We start from the raw sequence: 13,468 nt of genomic DNA on the forward strand, positions 1-13,468 counted from the left end.
GCAAACTGTCTCTAACCAGAATATAAAGAGAAGTGGGAGGCCCCGGTGTACAACTGAGCAAGAGGACAAGTACATTAAGGTGTCTAGTTTGAGAAACAGACACCTCACAAATCCTCAACTGGCAGCTTCATTAAATAGTACACACAAAACAACCGTCTCAACGTCAACAGTGAAGAGGCGACTCCGGGGTGCTGGCCTTCTAGGCAGACTTGCAAAGAAAAAAACGTATCTCAGACTGGTCTATAAAAAGAAAAGATTAAGATGGGCAAAAGAACACAGACACTGGAAAGAGGAACTCCGCCTAGAAGGCCAGCATCCCGGAGTCGCATCTTCACTGTTGACGTTGAGACTGATGTTTTGCGGGTACTATTAAATTCAAAAACACACACTCTCTCTTTATCTCCCTTTACGTACACATTCCTCCCAGTCTCACCCTACAAACTCCTCCCTTCAGCCCACTAATGTGTACTTCCTGCTGAGGTTAAGATGAAAGCAGCAGGTTTGAAGTTGACCAGCGTCATCAGCAACCACTAATTCACTCATTACAGGCCCCATTTAGCGTAAAGACCTGTGTCGGTACGTGTGGTTACATACTGTACGTACCCACACAGCCAATGAGAGTTACGGTAAGTCCTGGAATTATCACCACATGCAGTGAGACACTCAAACACACACACATCTCAACACCACCCACGTCTCTCTCCTCCTCATCCTCCCTCCCTCCCTCTTACATGGGGTCGAGGTAGGCGCTGGGTTCGTCCAGCAGCAGTATGCGGGCCTTGCTAAGGATGGAGCGGGCCAAACACATGAGCTGCTTGTGTCCGTTACTCAGGACATAACCCCCGTCCTCCAGCTGGAAGTCCAGCTTGTCTGGGAACTGCTCTATCACTGACTTCAGACCCACCTGGACGACATATAGGAGAACAGGAAAAATCAGTCAGTCAATGAATGAATGAATCAATCAAACAAACAAACAATGAAATGTACCGACTCATTGATTCATATGTGTTATGTGTGTATCCCCTGATGAGAAGACAAAATACCCTACAAGGGACATTCGCAGGGCAGAACAGATCAGGTGACATGGAGGGTGGAGTCATTTAAATCTGATGTGGAGTTCAGGTTAATACTGTGTTTGGAAAGGTCCACCACCTTCATTTTAAAGGAGTTGAAACAAATACGGTATGTGCAATGGGCGATCTATGATGTCATGTTGCTCTCCTATACATGACATCATAGATCGTCAAACCTTCAAAGGTGGTGGACCTTTCAAAACACATAGTACTAACCTGAACTCCACATCAGACATGACATCAGCTATGGTCAGAGTCAAGAGAAGGAGTCTCGTGTGAGTCTCCTGGCTGTGCTTGCTATACAACCACCACTATGGTGTGTTTATGGTGGCTCCGTCAGTGCCCCGCTCCACACACATGTACACAGCAACACCTTAACATCAGCATAGCATGTTGGAATGAGGTTACTACTGTATGGTAGGAAAGGGATCAGTGTCACTCTCTGCAGTGTACAGACAGACACACAGACAAACAGACAGACAGAGTGAGTGAGGAGAAAGGTGAAGAGAGAAGAAGGACAGTGATAGAGTTGATAGGCAAAGAGAGGGCAGTTAGGGTTAGGGTTGAACCGGGTTGTGGACGTGAAGCTAGGTTTAGGATTGAACTGGGACGTGGACGTGAAACTAGGGTTAGGGTTGAGGGTTAGGGTTGAACCGGGATGTGGACGTGAAGCTAGGTTTAGGATTGAACTGGGACGTGGACGTGAAACTAGGGTTAGGGTTGAGGGTTAGGGTTGAACCGGGTTGTGGACGTGAAGCTAGGTTTAGGATTGAACTGGGACGTGGACGTGAAACTAGGGTTAGGGTTGAGGGTTAGGGTTGAACCGGGTTGTGGACGTGAAGCTAGGTTTAGGATTGAACCGGGACGTGGACGTGAAACTAGGGTTAGGATTGAGGGTTAGGGTTGAACCGGGTTGTGGACGTGAAGCTAGGTTTAGGATTGAACCGGGACGTGGACGTGAAACTAGGGTTAGGATTGAGGGTTAGGGTTGAACCGGGATGTGGACGTGAAGCTAGTGTAGGGTTGTGGTTGAAGCTAGGGTTAGGGTTGAACCGGGATGTGGACGTGAAGCTAGTGTAGGGTTGTGGTTGAAGCTAGGGTTAGGGTTGAACCGGGATGTGGACGTGAAGCTAGGGTAGGGTTGTGGTTGAAGCTAGGGTTAGGGTTGAACCGGGATGTGGACGTGAAGCTAGTGTAGGGTTGTGGTTGAAGCTAGGGTTAGGGTTGAACCGGGATGTGGACGTGAAGCTAGGGTAGGGTTGTGGTTGAAGCTAGGATTAGGGTTGAACCGGGATGCGGACGTGAAGCTAGGGTAGGGTTGTGGTTGAGGCTAGGGTTAGAGTTAAACCAGGATGTGAACATGAAGCTAGGGTTCGGGTTAAACCGGGATGTGAACATGAAGCTAGAGTTAGAGTTAAACCGGGATGTGTACATGAAGCTAGGGTTAGAGTTAAACCAGGATGTGAATATGAAGCTAGGTTTAGGGTTAAACCGGGATGTGAACATGAAGCTAGGATTAGAGTTAAACCGGGATGTGAATATGAAGCTAGGAATAGGGTTAAACCGGGATGTGAACATGAAGCTAGGTATAGAGTTAAACCGGGATGTGAATATGAAGCTAGGGTTAGGGTTAAACCGGGATGTGAACATGAAGCTAGGGTTAGGGTTGAGGGTTAGAGTTAAACCGGGATGTAAACATGAAGCTAGGGTTAGGGTTAAACCGGGATGTGAACATGAAGATAGGATTAGGGTTGAGGGTTAGGGTTGAACCGGGATGTGAATATGAAGCTAGGGTTAGGGTTAAACCGGGATGTGAACATGAAGCTAGGGTTAGAGTTAAACCGGGATGTAAACATGAAGCTAGGGTTAGGGTTGAGGGTTAGGGTTGAACCGGGATGTGAATATGAAGCTAGTTTTAGGGTTGAGGGTTAGGGTTAAACCGGGATGTGAACATGAAGCTAGGGTTAGAGTTAAACCGGAATGTGAACATGAAGCTAGGGTTAGAGTTAAACCGGGATGTGAACATGAAGCTAGGGTTAGAGTTAAACCGGGATGTGAACATGAAGCTAGTTTTAGGGTTGAGGGTTAGGGTTAAACCGGGATGTGAACATGAAGCTAGGGTTAGAGTTAAACCGGAATGTGAACATGAAGCTAGGGTTAGAGTTAAACCGGGATGTGAACATGAAGCTAGGGTTAGAGTTAAACCGGGATGTGAACATGAAGCTAGGGTTAGAGTTAAACCGGGATGTGAACATGAAGCTAGGGTTAGGGTTGAGGGTTAGGTAAGGGGACTGAGGTCTGTTACCCACAAGGGGGACAGGGTGTACAGGCACATAGGAACTTGACCAAATAATTGTATTAATCGCTAGTTAAAAGAAAACACTTCTACAAGATGTTAAGAGTGTATGGGTGGGGGTCTCACAGAACGCTCCAAACTCCTGCCAGAATCAAAAGAGTGCTCTGTAGTGTTTATAAAGGGCCACTAGATGGCATTTTATAGCCACAGGTAGGCCCAAATGCATGAAGCTCATTACTGTACATGTTCAGGAGCTGTGTAAATATAGCCCAATATAAGGCCTTTTTGGTGGGAGAAGAGACCACCACAGAATCCAAACCTCAATATATATATATATACATGAAGCTAGGGTTAGGGTTAAACCGGGATGTGGACATGAAGCTAGGGTTAGGGTTGTGGTTGAGGCTAGGGTTAGGGTTAAACCGGGATGTGGACATGAAGCTAGGGTTAGGGTTAAACCGGGATGTGGACATGAAGCAAGGGTTAGGGTTAAACCGGGATGTGGACATGAAGCTAGGGTTAGGGTTAAACCGGGATGTGAATATGAAGCTAGGATTTGGGTTGTGGTTGAGGCTAGGGTTAGGGTTAAACCAGGATGTGAACATGAAGCTAGGGTTACGGTTGTGGTTGAGGCTAGGGTTAGGATTGAATCGGGATGTGGGCATAAAACTTGGTTTAGGGTTAGACCAGACACCAGTGTGACTAATGTTAACGTTGTGTCTCACCTCCTCAGCCACCCGCCACAGTTCCTCGTCACTGTGGCAAGCGTGCGGATCCAGGTTCATACGGAACGTTCCAGTCAGGATGAAGATTTTCTGTCAAAGAAAAGAGAAAATTGAGGAGCTGTGTGAGTTGTTTTGTTTTTCAGGGTGAGCTGTGTGAGTTGTTTTGTTTTTCAGGGTGAGTTGTGAGTTGTTTTGTTTTTCAGGGTGAGCTGTGTGAGTTGTTTTGTTTTTCAGGGTGAGTTGTGAGTTGTTTTCTTTTTCAGGGTGAGCTGAGTGAGTTCTTTTGTTTTTCAGGGTGAGCTGTGTGAGTTGTTTTGTTTTTCAGGGTGAGCTGTGTGAGTTGTTTTGTTTTTCAGGGTGAGCTGTCTGAGTTGTTTTGTTTTTCAGGGTGAGCTGTGTGAGTTGTTTTGTTTTTCAGGGTGAGCTGTGTGAGTTGTTTTGTTTTTCAGGGTGAGTTGTGAGTTGTTTTGTTTTTCAGGGTGAGCTGAGTGAGTTCTTTTGTTTTTCAGGGTGAGCTGTGTGAGTTGTTTTGTTTTTCAGGGTGAGCTGTGTGAGTTGTTTTGTTTTTCAGGGTGAGCTGTGTGAGTTGTTTTGTTTTCTAGGGTGAGCTGTGTGAGTTGTTTTGTTTTTCAGGGTGAGCTGTGTGAGTTGTTTTGTTTTTCAGGGTGAGCTGTGTGAGTTGTTTTGTTTTTCAGGGTGAGTTGTGAGTTGTTTTGTTTTTCAGGGTGAGCTGAGTGAGTTATTTTGTTTTTCAGGGTGAGCTGTGTGAGTTGTTTTGTTTTTCAGGGTGAGCTGTGTGAGTTGTTTTGTTTTCTAGGGTGAGCTGTGTGACAGTTGTTCTTTGTAGCCACACTGTACTTGTTGACCAATATCGAGTTATCAACAGTACTTGAAAGTACTGATGTGTGAAATTAAGAATGGGCCACTATCAATCGGACATTGCAAGGGGCAGGGGAAAAAAATACATGTAATCCGTATGCATTTGAGGACGTTTTCCTGTGGTTAATTTTCATGCTATTTGAGGCTGTTTCGGTTGAAAAGCTTTTAAAGCTGTGCTTAATATTAGCTCTTGAGAAATACATATTTTAGCCAAGCAATAGAAAGCTGGGATCCTCCTCTTTTTAATAGAGGCCATCCAAACTCTGTTTTCACACATGATTACATGCAGTTTAGAAATGTTGTGCAATTACTGGGCTTATATACTTATTTCATTCCACGCATCAACCAGCTGTTTAAGGAGCTGGCTCTCGCTGCACAACAGGTGATATCCTGCTCAAACGCTGTATGCCAGGGCTCTCCAACCCTGTTCCTGGAGAGATACCTTCCTGACGGTTTTTGCTCCAACCTCAAGAGGTTACTGACCTGATTCAGCTTATCAACCAGCTAATTATTAGCCTCACATTTAACATGCATCCAAATGGCTGCCGTTGTGTTTGGCTTTGAGCTTGAAACAAGATCCACGACAACATGGAATGTTTTAAAATGTTATTTATGCATATTGGGTCCATTTGGGAACGGGACCTATAACTCCTATCATCTTTTATCCTCGTCCTTCCAATTATTAAAATTAAAACACGAAGTGTTTGATTTGATTGTCGATTGCATTTGCATTAATGTCAGAGTGATTTAATGGACAATAGAGCACTGAGTACCAGGCCATTAGTGACTTGAGGGCCATTAGCAAGTTTGGTAGGCTACTAACGGAAATCAGTGCCATTCATTTACAGACCATAGTTTTGGAGTAGGCCTAGTTACCGTGTCTCAACGTGGAATTTGACCGCGGTCATGAGTCGTGACCTCGGGTATGGCGGTAATACTGTTACCGTAACAACCCTAGGGACTGATGGGCGGTAATACTGTCACCTTAACAACCCTAGGGACTGATGGGCGGTAATACTGTTACCGTAACAACCCTAGGGACTGATGGGCGGTAATACTGTTACCGTAACAACCCTAGGGACTGATGGGTGGTAATACTGTCACCTTAACAACCCTAGGGACTGATGGGCAGTAATACTGTTACCGTAACAACCCTAGGGACTGATGGGCAGTAATACTGTCACCGTAACAACCCTAGGGACTGATGGGCAGTAATACTGTCACCGTAACAACCCTAGGGACTGATGGGCGGTAATACTGTTACCGTAACAACCCTAGGGACTGATGGGCAGTAATACTGTCACCTTAACAACCCTAGGGACTGATGGGCAGTAATACTGTCACCGTATCAACCCTAGGGACTGATGGTACAATAGTTGAGCTGTTTTCAGGTCCTTGAGGGGAGCTGTTTGTAACCCCATGAGGGTAAATATTTACCTGTGGCACCACTCCGAAGGCTTTTCTCCAGGTCTGTAGTGTGACAGAGTTCCAGGAGACCCCGTCAATGGAGATCTCTCCATCTGTAGAGGCCAGGCGCAGCAGGGCAGAGAGCAGGGTGCTCTTCCCTGAGCCCGTCCTCCCCAACACACCCACCTATGGACAGCAACAAATGTACACTGAGATAAGAATATGTACCATAATTAATTCAGTATATATACCCAAAATCTCCACAAGCCAGACACAGCCATTGTCTTCCTACAGGTCTCCCACTGCTCTCTCCCATTAACCTGCTCATTTTCAATAAAGATCTTGAGACAACCGTGATACTATACGCTACGTAGCATACAACATAACACTACACTGAACTGTGGGAAACTAGAAACCCTCTACTCTCCCTCAGGCCCAGAGCGTCAGTGACAATTAGGCCATTAGCAGGAAGCTTTAGCTAATGGCTAAGCAAAAGTGCTAATGGCTAGGTTAAAGTGCTAATGGCTAATCTAGGTCCAATGAGCTAGCCTCCCTCAGGTCTCGTTACCGAGAGCTCTTTCTCTGTAATTATCTCTCAAGACTCTCTCAGACGGATAGGAATGAATCTACAGTCGGTTCACCTGAGGGCAGAACAGGCCGTCCACTACATTACATTTACATTGTAGTAATTTAGCAGACACTATTATCCAGAGTGACATGTAGTGCATTCATCTTAAAATAGGTAGCACTTATAGCAAGTACATTTTCCCTCAATATAAATGTTAGCAGCAAAGTCAGTGCTAGTCTGAAAAGAAGTGCAGGTCTATTTTTTTTTAAGATGTAGGGTTTGTGACATTTTCGGAAGATGGCCAGGGACTTCGCTGTCCTGATGTTCCACCATTGGAGTGCCAGGACAGAGAAGAGCTTTGACTGGGCTGAGCGGGAGTTGACCCCACATATGGGTAGGAGCATCAGCCTCACACATGCACACACACACCCGCACCCATCCCCATCTCCACAACATCTCCACCCCCATCTCCACTCCACAACATCTCCACTCCATCTCCACCCCCATCTCCACAACATCTCCACCCCATCTCCACCCCCATCTCCACAACATCTCCACCCCCATCTCCACAACATCTCCACCCCATCTCCACCCCCATCTCCACAACATCTCCACTCCATCTCCACACCCATCTCCACACCCATCTCCACTCCATCTCCACACCCATCTCCACTCCATCTCCACCCTCATCTCCACCCTCATCTCCACTCCATCTCCACCCCCATCTCCGCAACATCTCCACCCCATCTCCACTCCATCTCCACCCCCATCTCCACACCCATTTCCGCCCCCATCTCCGCCACCTACACTTTGGCCTGCTTCCACGGTGAAGGACAGGTTCTGCAGCACAGAGCGTCCGGCCTCTGTATACTTGACAGTCAGCCCCTGGACATCCATGTGGCCCTGATTGGGCCAGCAGTCTTGTGCGTGGGGGTTGTCGAGGACCAGGTCTGTGACTTTACCACCACCACTGGGTCTAGGCTCCTCCTGCGGCAAGTCGATGAACTTGAAGACCCGATCTACCGATCGCATCTGCAGACGGAAAAGAGGCCACAGAGAGGTGAGGAAGGGGTAGGTGTGTGTGTATACATTATGTGTGTGTGACATGAGATAATATAAGTGAGTAGAAACCTGTGGGAATGTGTGTAAGGGGGGAGTGAAACGTGTGTGTGTGTGTGTGTAAGGAGTAAGTGAGTTCATACTGTAAGTGGGTCAATGTTAGTTTGTGACCTAATACTGTACCCGTGACAGTATGTTAGAGTAGTGACCTCCCTCGTACTTGTTAATGTGCTATTAATATTAATATATATACACTGCTCAAAAAATTAAAGGGAACACTTAAACAACACAATGTAACTCCAAGTCAATCACACTTCTGTGAAATCAAACTGTCCACTTAGGAAGCAACACTGATTGACAATACATTTCACATGCTGTTGTGCAAATGGAATAGACAACAGGTGGAAATTATAGGCAATTAGCAAGACACCCCAAATAAAGGAGTGGTTCTGCAGGTGGGGACCACAGACCACTTCTCAGTTCCTATGCTTCCTGGCTGATGTTTTGGTCACTTTTGAATGCTGGCGGTGCTTTCACTCTAGTGGTAGCATGAGACGGACTCTACAACCCACACAAGTGGCTCAGGTAGTGCAGCTCATCCAGGATGGCACATCAATGCGAGCTGTGGCAAGAAGGTTTGCTGTGTCTGTCAGCGTAGTGTCCAGAGCATGGAGGCGCTACCAGGAGACATGCCAGTACATCAGGAGACGTGGAGGAGGCCGTAGGAGGGCAACAACCCAGCAGCAGGACCGCTACCTCCGTCTTTGTGCAAGGAGGAGCAGGAGAAGCACTGCCAGAGCCCTGCAAAATGACCTCCAGCAGGCCACAAATGTGCATGTGTCTGCTCAAACGGTTAGAAACAGACTCCATGAGGGTGGTATGAGGGCCCGACGTTCACAGGTGGGGGTTGTGCTTACAGCCCAACACCGTGCAGGACGTTTGGCATTTGCCAGAGAACACCACGATTGGCAAATTCGCCACTGGCGCCCTGTGCTCTTCACAGATGAAAGCAGGTTCACACTGAGCACGTGACAGACGTGACAGAGTCTGGAGACGCCGTGGAGAACGTTCTGCTGCCTGCAACATCCTCCAGCATGACCGGTTTGGCGGTGGGTCAGTCATGGTGTGGGGTGGCATTTCTTTGGGGGGCCACACAGCCCTCCATGTGCTCGCCAGAGGTAGCCTGACTGCCATTAGGTACCGAGATGAGATCCTCAGACCCCTTGTGAGACCATGTGCTGGTGCGGTTGGCCCTGGGTTCCTCCTAATGCAAGACAATGCTAGACCTCATGTGGCTGGAGTGTGTCAGCAGTTCCTGCGAGAGGAAGGCATTGATGCTATGGACTGGCCTAGACCTGAATCCAATTGAGCACATCTGGGACTTCATGTCTCGCTCCATCCACCAACGCCACGTTGCACCACAGACTGTCCAGGAGTTGGCGGATGCTTTAGTCCAGGTCTGGGAGGAGATCCCTTAGGAGACCATCCGCCACCTCATCAGGAGCATGCCCAGGCGTTGTAGGGAGGTCATACAGGCACGTGGAGGCCACACACACTACTGAGCCTCATTTTGACTTGTTTTAAGGACATTACATCAAAGTTGGATCAGCCTGTAGTGTGGTTTTCCACTTTCATTTTGAGTGTGACTCCAAATCCAGACCTCCATGGGTTGATAAATTGGATTTCCATTGATTATTTTTGTGTGATTTTGTTGTCAGCACATTCAACTATGTAAAGAAAAAAGTATTTCATTAGATTATTTCTTTCATTCAGATCTAGGATGTGTTGTTTAAGTGTTCCCTTTATTTTTTTGAACAGTATATATACTGTCTATTCTCACATTAGTGAGTAGTATCAGTGTATAGTAGTATGAGTCAGTCTGGCAGTAAGGATTCATTTTTCCAAAACAAGGAGAATGAAATGACCTGCACTGTGATAATGTCACACCCTGACCATAGAGAGCCTTTTATTCTCTATGTTGGTTAGGTCAGGGTGTGACTAGGGTGGGTTATCTAGGTTGTTTTATGTCTATGTTGGCCTGGTATGGTTCCCAATCAGAGGCAGCCGTTTATCGTTGTCTCTGATTGGGGATCATATTTAGGCAGCCATTTCCCCACTGTTTTTGTGGGATCTTGTTTTGTTTATGTGTAGTTGCCTGTGAGCACTTCATTTGCGTCACGTTTCGTTCGTTCTTTATTGTTTTTGTGCGTTTCATTCAATAAACATGTGGAACCCACATCACGCTGCGCTTTGGTCTGCATGTTATTACGACCATCGTGACAGATAAGCTCTTTCGAAATCCTAAGCCTGAATAAAGCTCATGTCCACAACAACAACACTGGGGTGTGTGAACTGAATATACAGTATGCTATGTTTTGACACCTTACCAAACAACACACAAGACAAGTGGAGTATCCCACTCAAGTAAAGGTAGCCTTTTACACTCGTACCCGTATACAGGATGAAAATGGCAGATTTAGACACTGATAAGCGCCTACATTGGAACATTAGTGGCTGTACAGTAACATGCTATAAATGACATCAGAGCTCAGTCTCTGTGCTTCACAGCGCTTTATGGGTTTTGACTGACAGCCATTCTGAACTTGAGCACCGCACACGACAAGAAGTTTCCCCCATCCCTCCGGCTAATTGGGCAACTTTCGATTTTTGTTTTCTTGTCTGAGTGAAGGAAATGCTGTAAGTGAAGAGGACTTAATGTATTTTGAAAGATGAGATGTTGAGGATTATAATAAATACCACTTTGATGTCATACAAGCAAACCAAACACCCGGGAGTCCAAATGTGCACTTCACATTTCCAAATCATAAAACTCATGTCATATAGTGTCAACGTTTATGATCACTATGTTTGATGTACAGTTACAAGATGACATGGCGTCATACCCTGAGTTGTTCTGAACAGAATGAGCCTATGTTTGTCTATTGTGAAGAAAATTTGCAGCAGAACACACACCTGACTGAGCTCAGGTCTCCTTTCTATGCGCACTAGAATTACGATCTGTTTCTCTGAATTGCCGTGTGAAACCCTAACACTGCAAGATCACACTGCAAGATCTTATTTTATAACTAGTCATGTTGGCAATAGAACAAGCTTTCAAATGACGCCCACCTGACCCAGATTGCGATTTAGGAAGGGCCATTTTGGGATTTCGTAAACAACAACAGTAATTGTGTGATGGCGGGGGTGCCATCACATTTTGTGTTCCAAACAAAACAACTACAAGTGTGCTTTCTCTAGCTCTTCAACGGCACAGCTAGGTGAGCTCAGAAAAGCACCTATAATTGAAGACCCTTCTTTGAGTCATACAAGTGCACCAGTTAGTCCTCAAATCAAATTAAAATCAAACTAAATATTATTGATCGCATACACATATTTAGCTTTCTCTCTCAAACTCTTGTAATTTTGTTGTCTTATGTTGCACCTACCCCACATTTTCCAGGAATATTCTTATCATGTTACTGAATGTATCTAGAGTATTTTCAGATCTTGTTATCAACAAATATGTCAAAAAGTACAGTAAATGTAAAATGCACATATAATCAATAGGATTCAGTCCTGGATTCAGTCTTGTGTCAGGTGAACTGTTGTGTCCTCAACTTTGGTCTAATAATTTTCCATTAATCTCCAAACTGTTCCCTTTCAATTTCTACAATGGTTATGCTTTTCTTATTTCTTCTGTAAGAAACATTTCAATGTATCTCTGTCCATATAGGCCAATTCAAATGAGTGTAAAAGGTTAGTGAGATTCATATTTGTGTGAGTGTGTTGTGCATGTTTGTATGTGTGAAACTGATAACTGCCTACTGGTAATGTGGTATGTGAATGCAAATAGAAGTCTATCTACCGTGATTGATCAAAACTGTGTGTTTACATACCAGTCCATCCACAGTGATGCTGGTGATGACAGCCCATTGGAACGTACCAAGGATAAGCATGGCTAAGGCCACGATGATGCCAATCTCCCCTGGCTTGTCCTCTGTGGAACACACACACACATCACATTATCAGTGGGCACACACGCGCTAGCACACACACACACACACACATGGTCTTGTACAGCTAACCTTGTGGTTAACCTTGTGGTCAAAATCCTATTTTCCCTAAGCCCTAACCCTAAACCATACTCTTACCCTAACCACAACCCTAACCCTAACCTTAACCCCAAAACCTAATCTTAACCCTAAACCTAACCCTAGCTTCTAACCCTAAACATAAACCTAGCTCTTAACCCTAAAACAAACCCTAGCTTCTAACCCTAAACCTAAACCTAACCCTAGCTCTTAACCCTAAACCTAACCCTAGCTCTTAACCCTAAACCAAACCCTAGCTTCTAACCCTAAACCTAACACTAGCTCTTAACCCTAAAACAAACCCTAGCTTCTAACCCTAAACCTAACCCTAGCTCTAACCCTAAACCTAACCCTAGCTCCTAACCCTAGCTCCTAACCCTAGCTCCTAACCCTAACTTCTATCCCTAAACCTAATCCTAGCTCTTAACCCCAAACCTAACCCTAGCTCCTAACCCTAAAACTAACCCTAACCCTAATTCTAACCTTAACCCTAAACCTACTTGTTAGTTTACTATTCTGGTCCCCAGAAGTATAGTTAAACACGTACACACACACACACACACACACACACACACACACACACACACACACACACACACACACACACACACACACACACACACACACACACACACACACACACACACACACACACACACACACACACACACACACACGTCATAGCATACGTCACTGCAACCCCTTGTTATTATACACACACACAAACACACAGGTATTCAATGGTCTGTAAAATTACCCCTAGATTCACTACCAACATAAACACTGTGGCCCATTGAGAGATTCTCTATTTCACACAAAGATCTTTTCTACGTTGTCCATGAGAAGGCAGGAACAACTTACTCAGGCCTAAAGTAAATATGCAACGCAGTCGGCATCTGTAATATGCCAATCTCCTTTTCAATTAAATGCTGTATTGGAAATATCCTAATAATATTAAGTGTGTCTGTCTGTCCGTCCATCACTCACGGTTGGTTCCCACAGCAATGAAGGCTGCGGCGCTGAAGAAGAAGACGAAGATGATGTCACAGCGGAAGAGGAACCATCGCAGCGTGGAGAGGTAGTGGAACCATATGGCTGTGTGGGTGTTCAGGGCCTTGTGGAACAACGTCTCAAAGTAGCACTGACGTCCAAACGCACGGATGGTCCACAGACCCTTTAGAGAGATGATGAGGTGAGAGAAGATAGGGCTTCGGGCTGGGAGGAGGGGAAAGACAGAAAGAGAAAGAGAGATATTAAGAGAGTGAGCAGAGGAAGAAAACATTTGAGCAAAAAGGGAGAGAGACAAAGAGGGGAGGCAAGTAGAGAGAAATGGAGGGACAGAGGGTGGAATGGAGGGAGAGAGGTTGGAA

General features: G+C 45.7%; 1 protein-coding gene across 1 annotated transcript in view; it reads right to left on the bottom strand.

Moving 5' to 3' along the window:
- The window catches only part of LOC100136366 (cystic fibrosis transmembrane conductance regulator II), a 79,780-nt gene that overhangs the window by 10,950 nt on the left and 55,362 nt on the right, over nucleotides 1-13,468 (bottom strand). The window contains 6 exon segments of the mRNA NM_001123534.1: nucleotides 732-904; nucleotides 4,095-4,184; nucleotides 6,411-6,566; nucleotides 7,756-7,980; nucleotides 11,904-12,004; nucleotides 13,086-13,313. Coding sequence (NP_001117006.1) covers nucleotides 732-904; nucleotides 4,095-4,184; nucleotides 6,411-6,566; nucleotides 7,756-7,980; nucleotides 11,904-12,004; nucleotides 13,086-13,313 — 973 coding nt within the window.

This window comes from Salmo salar, chromosome 10 (assembly GCF_965601325.2).
Source record: "Salmo salar chromosome 10, fSalSal1, whole genome shotgun sequence".
NCBI lineage: Eukaryota > Metazoa > Chordata > Actinopteri > Salmoniformes > Salmonidae > Salmo > Salmo salar.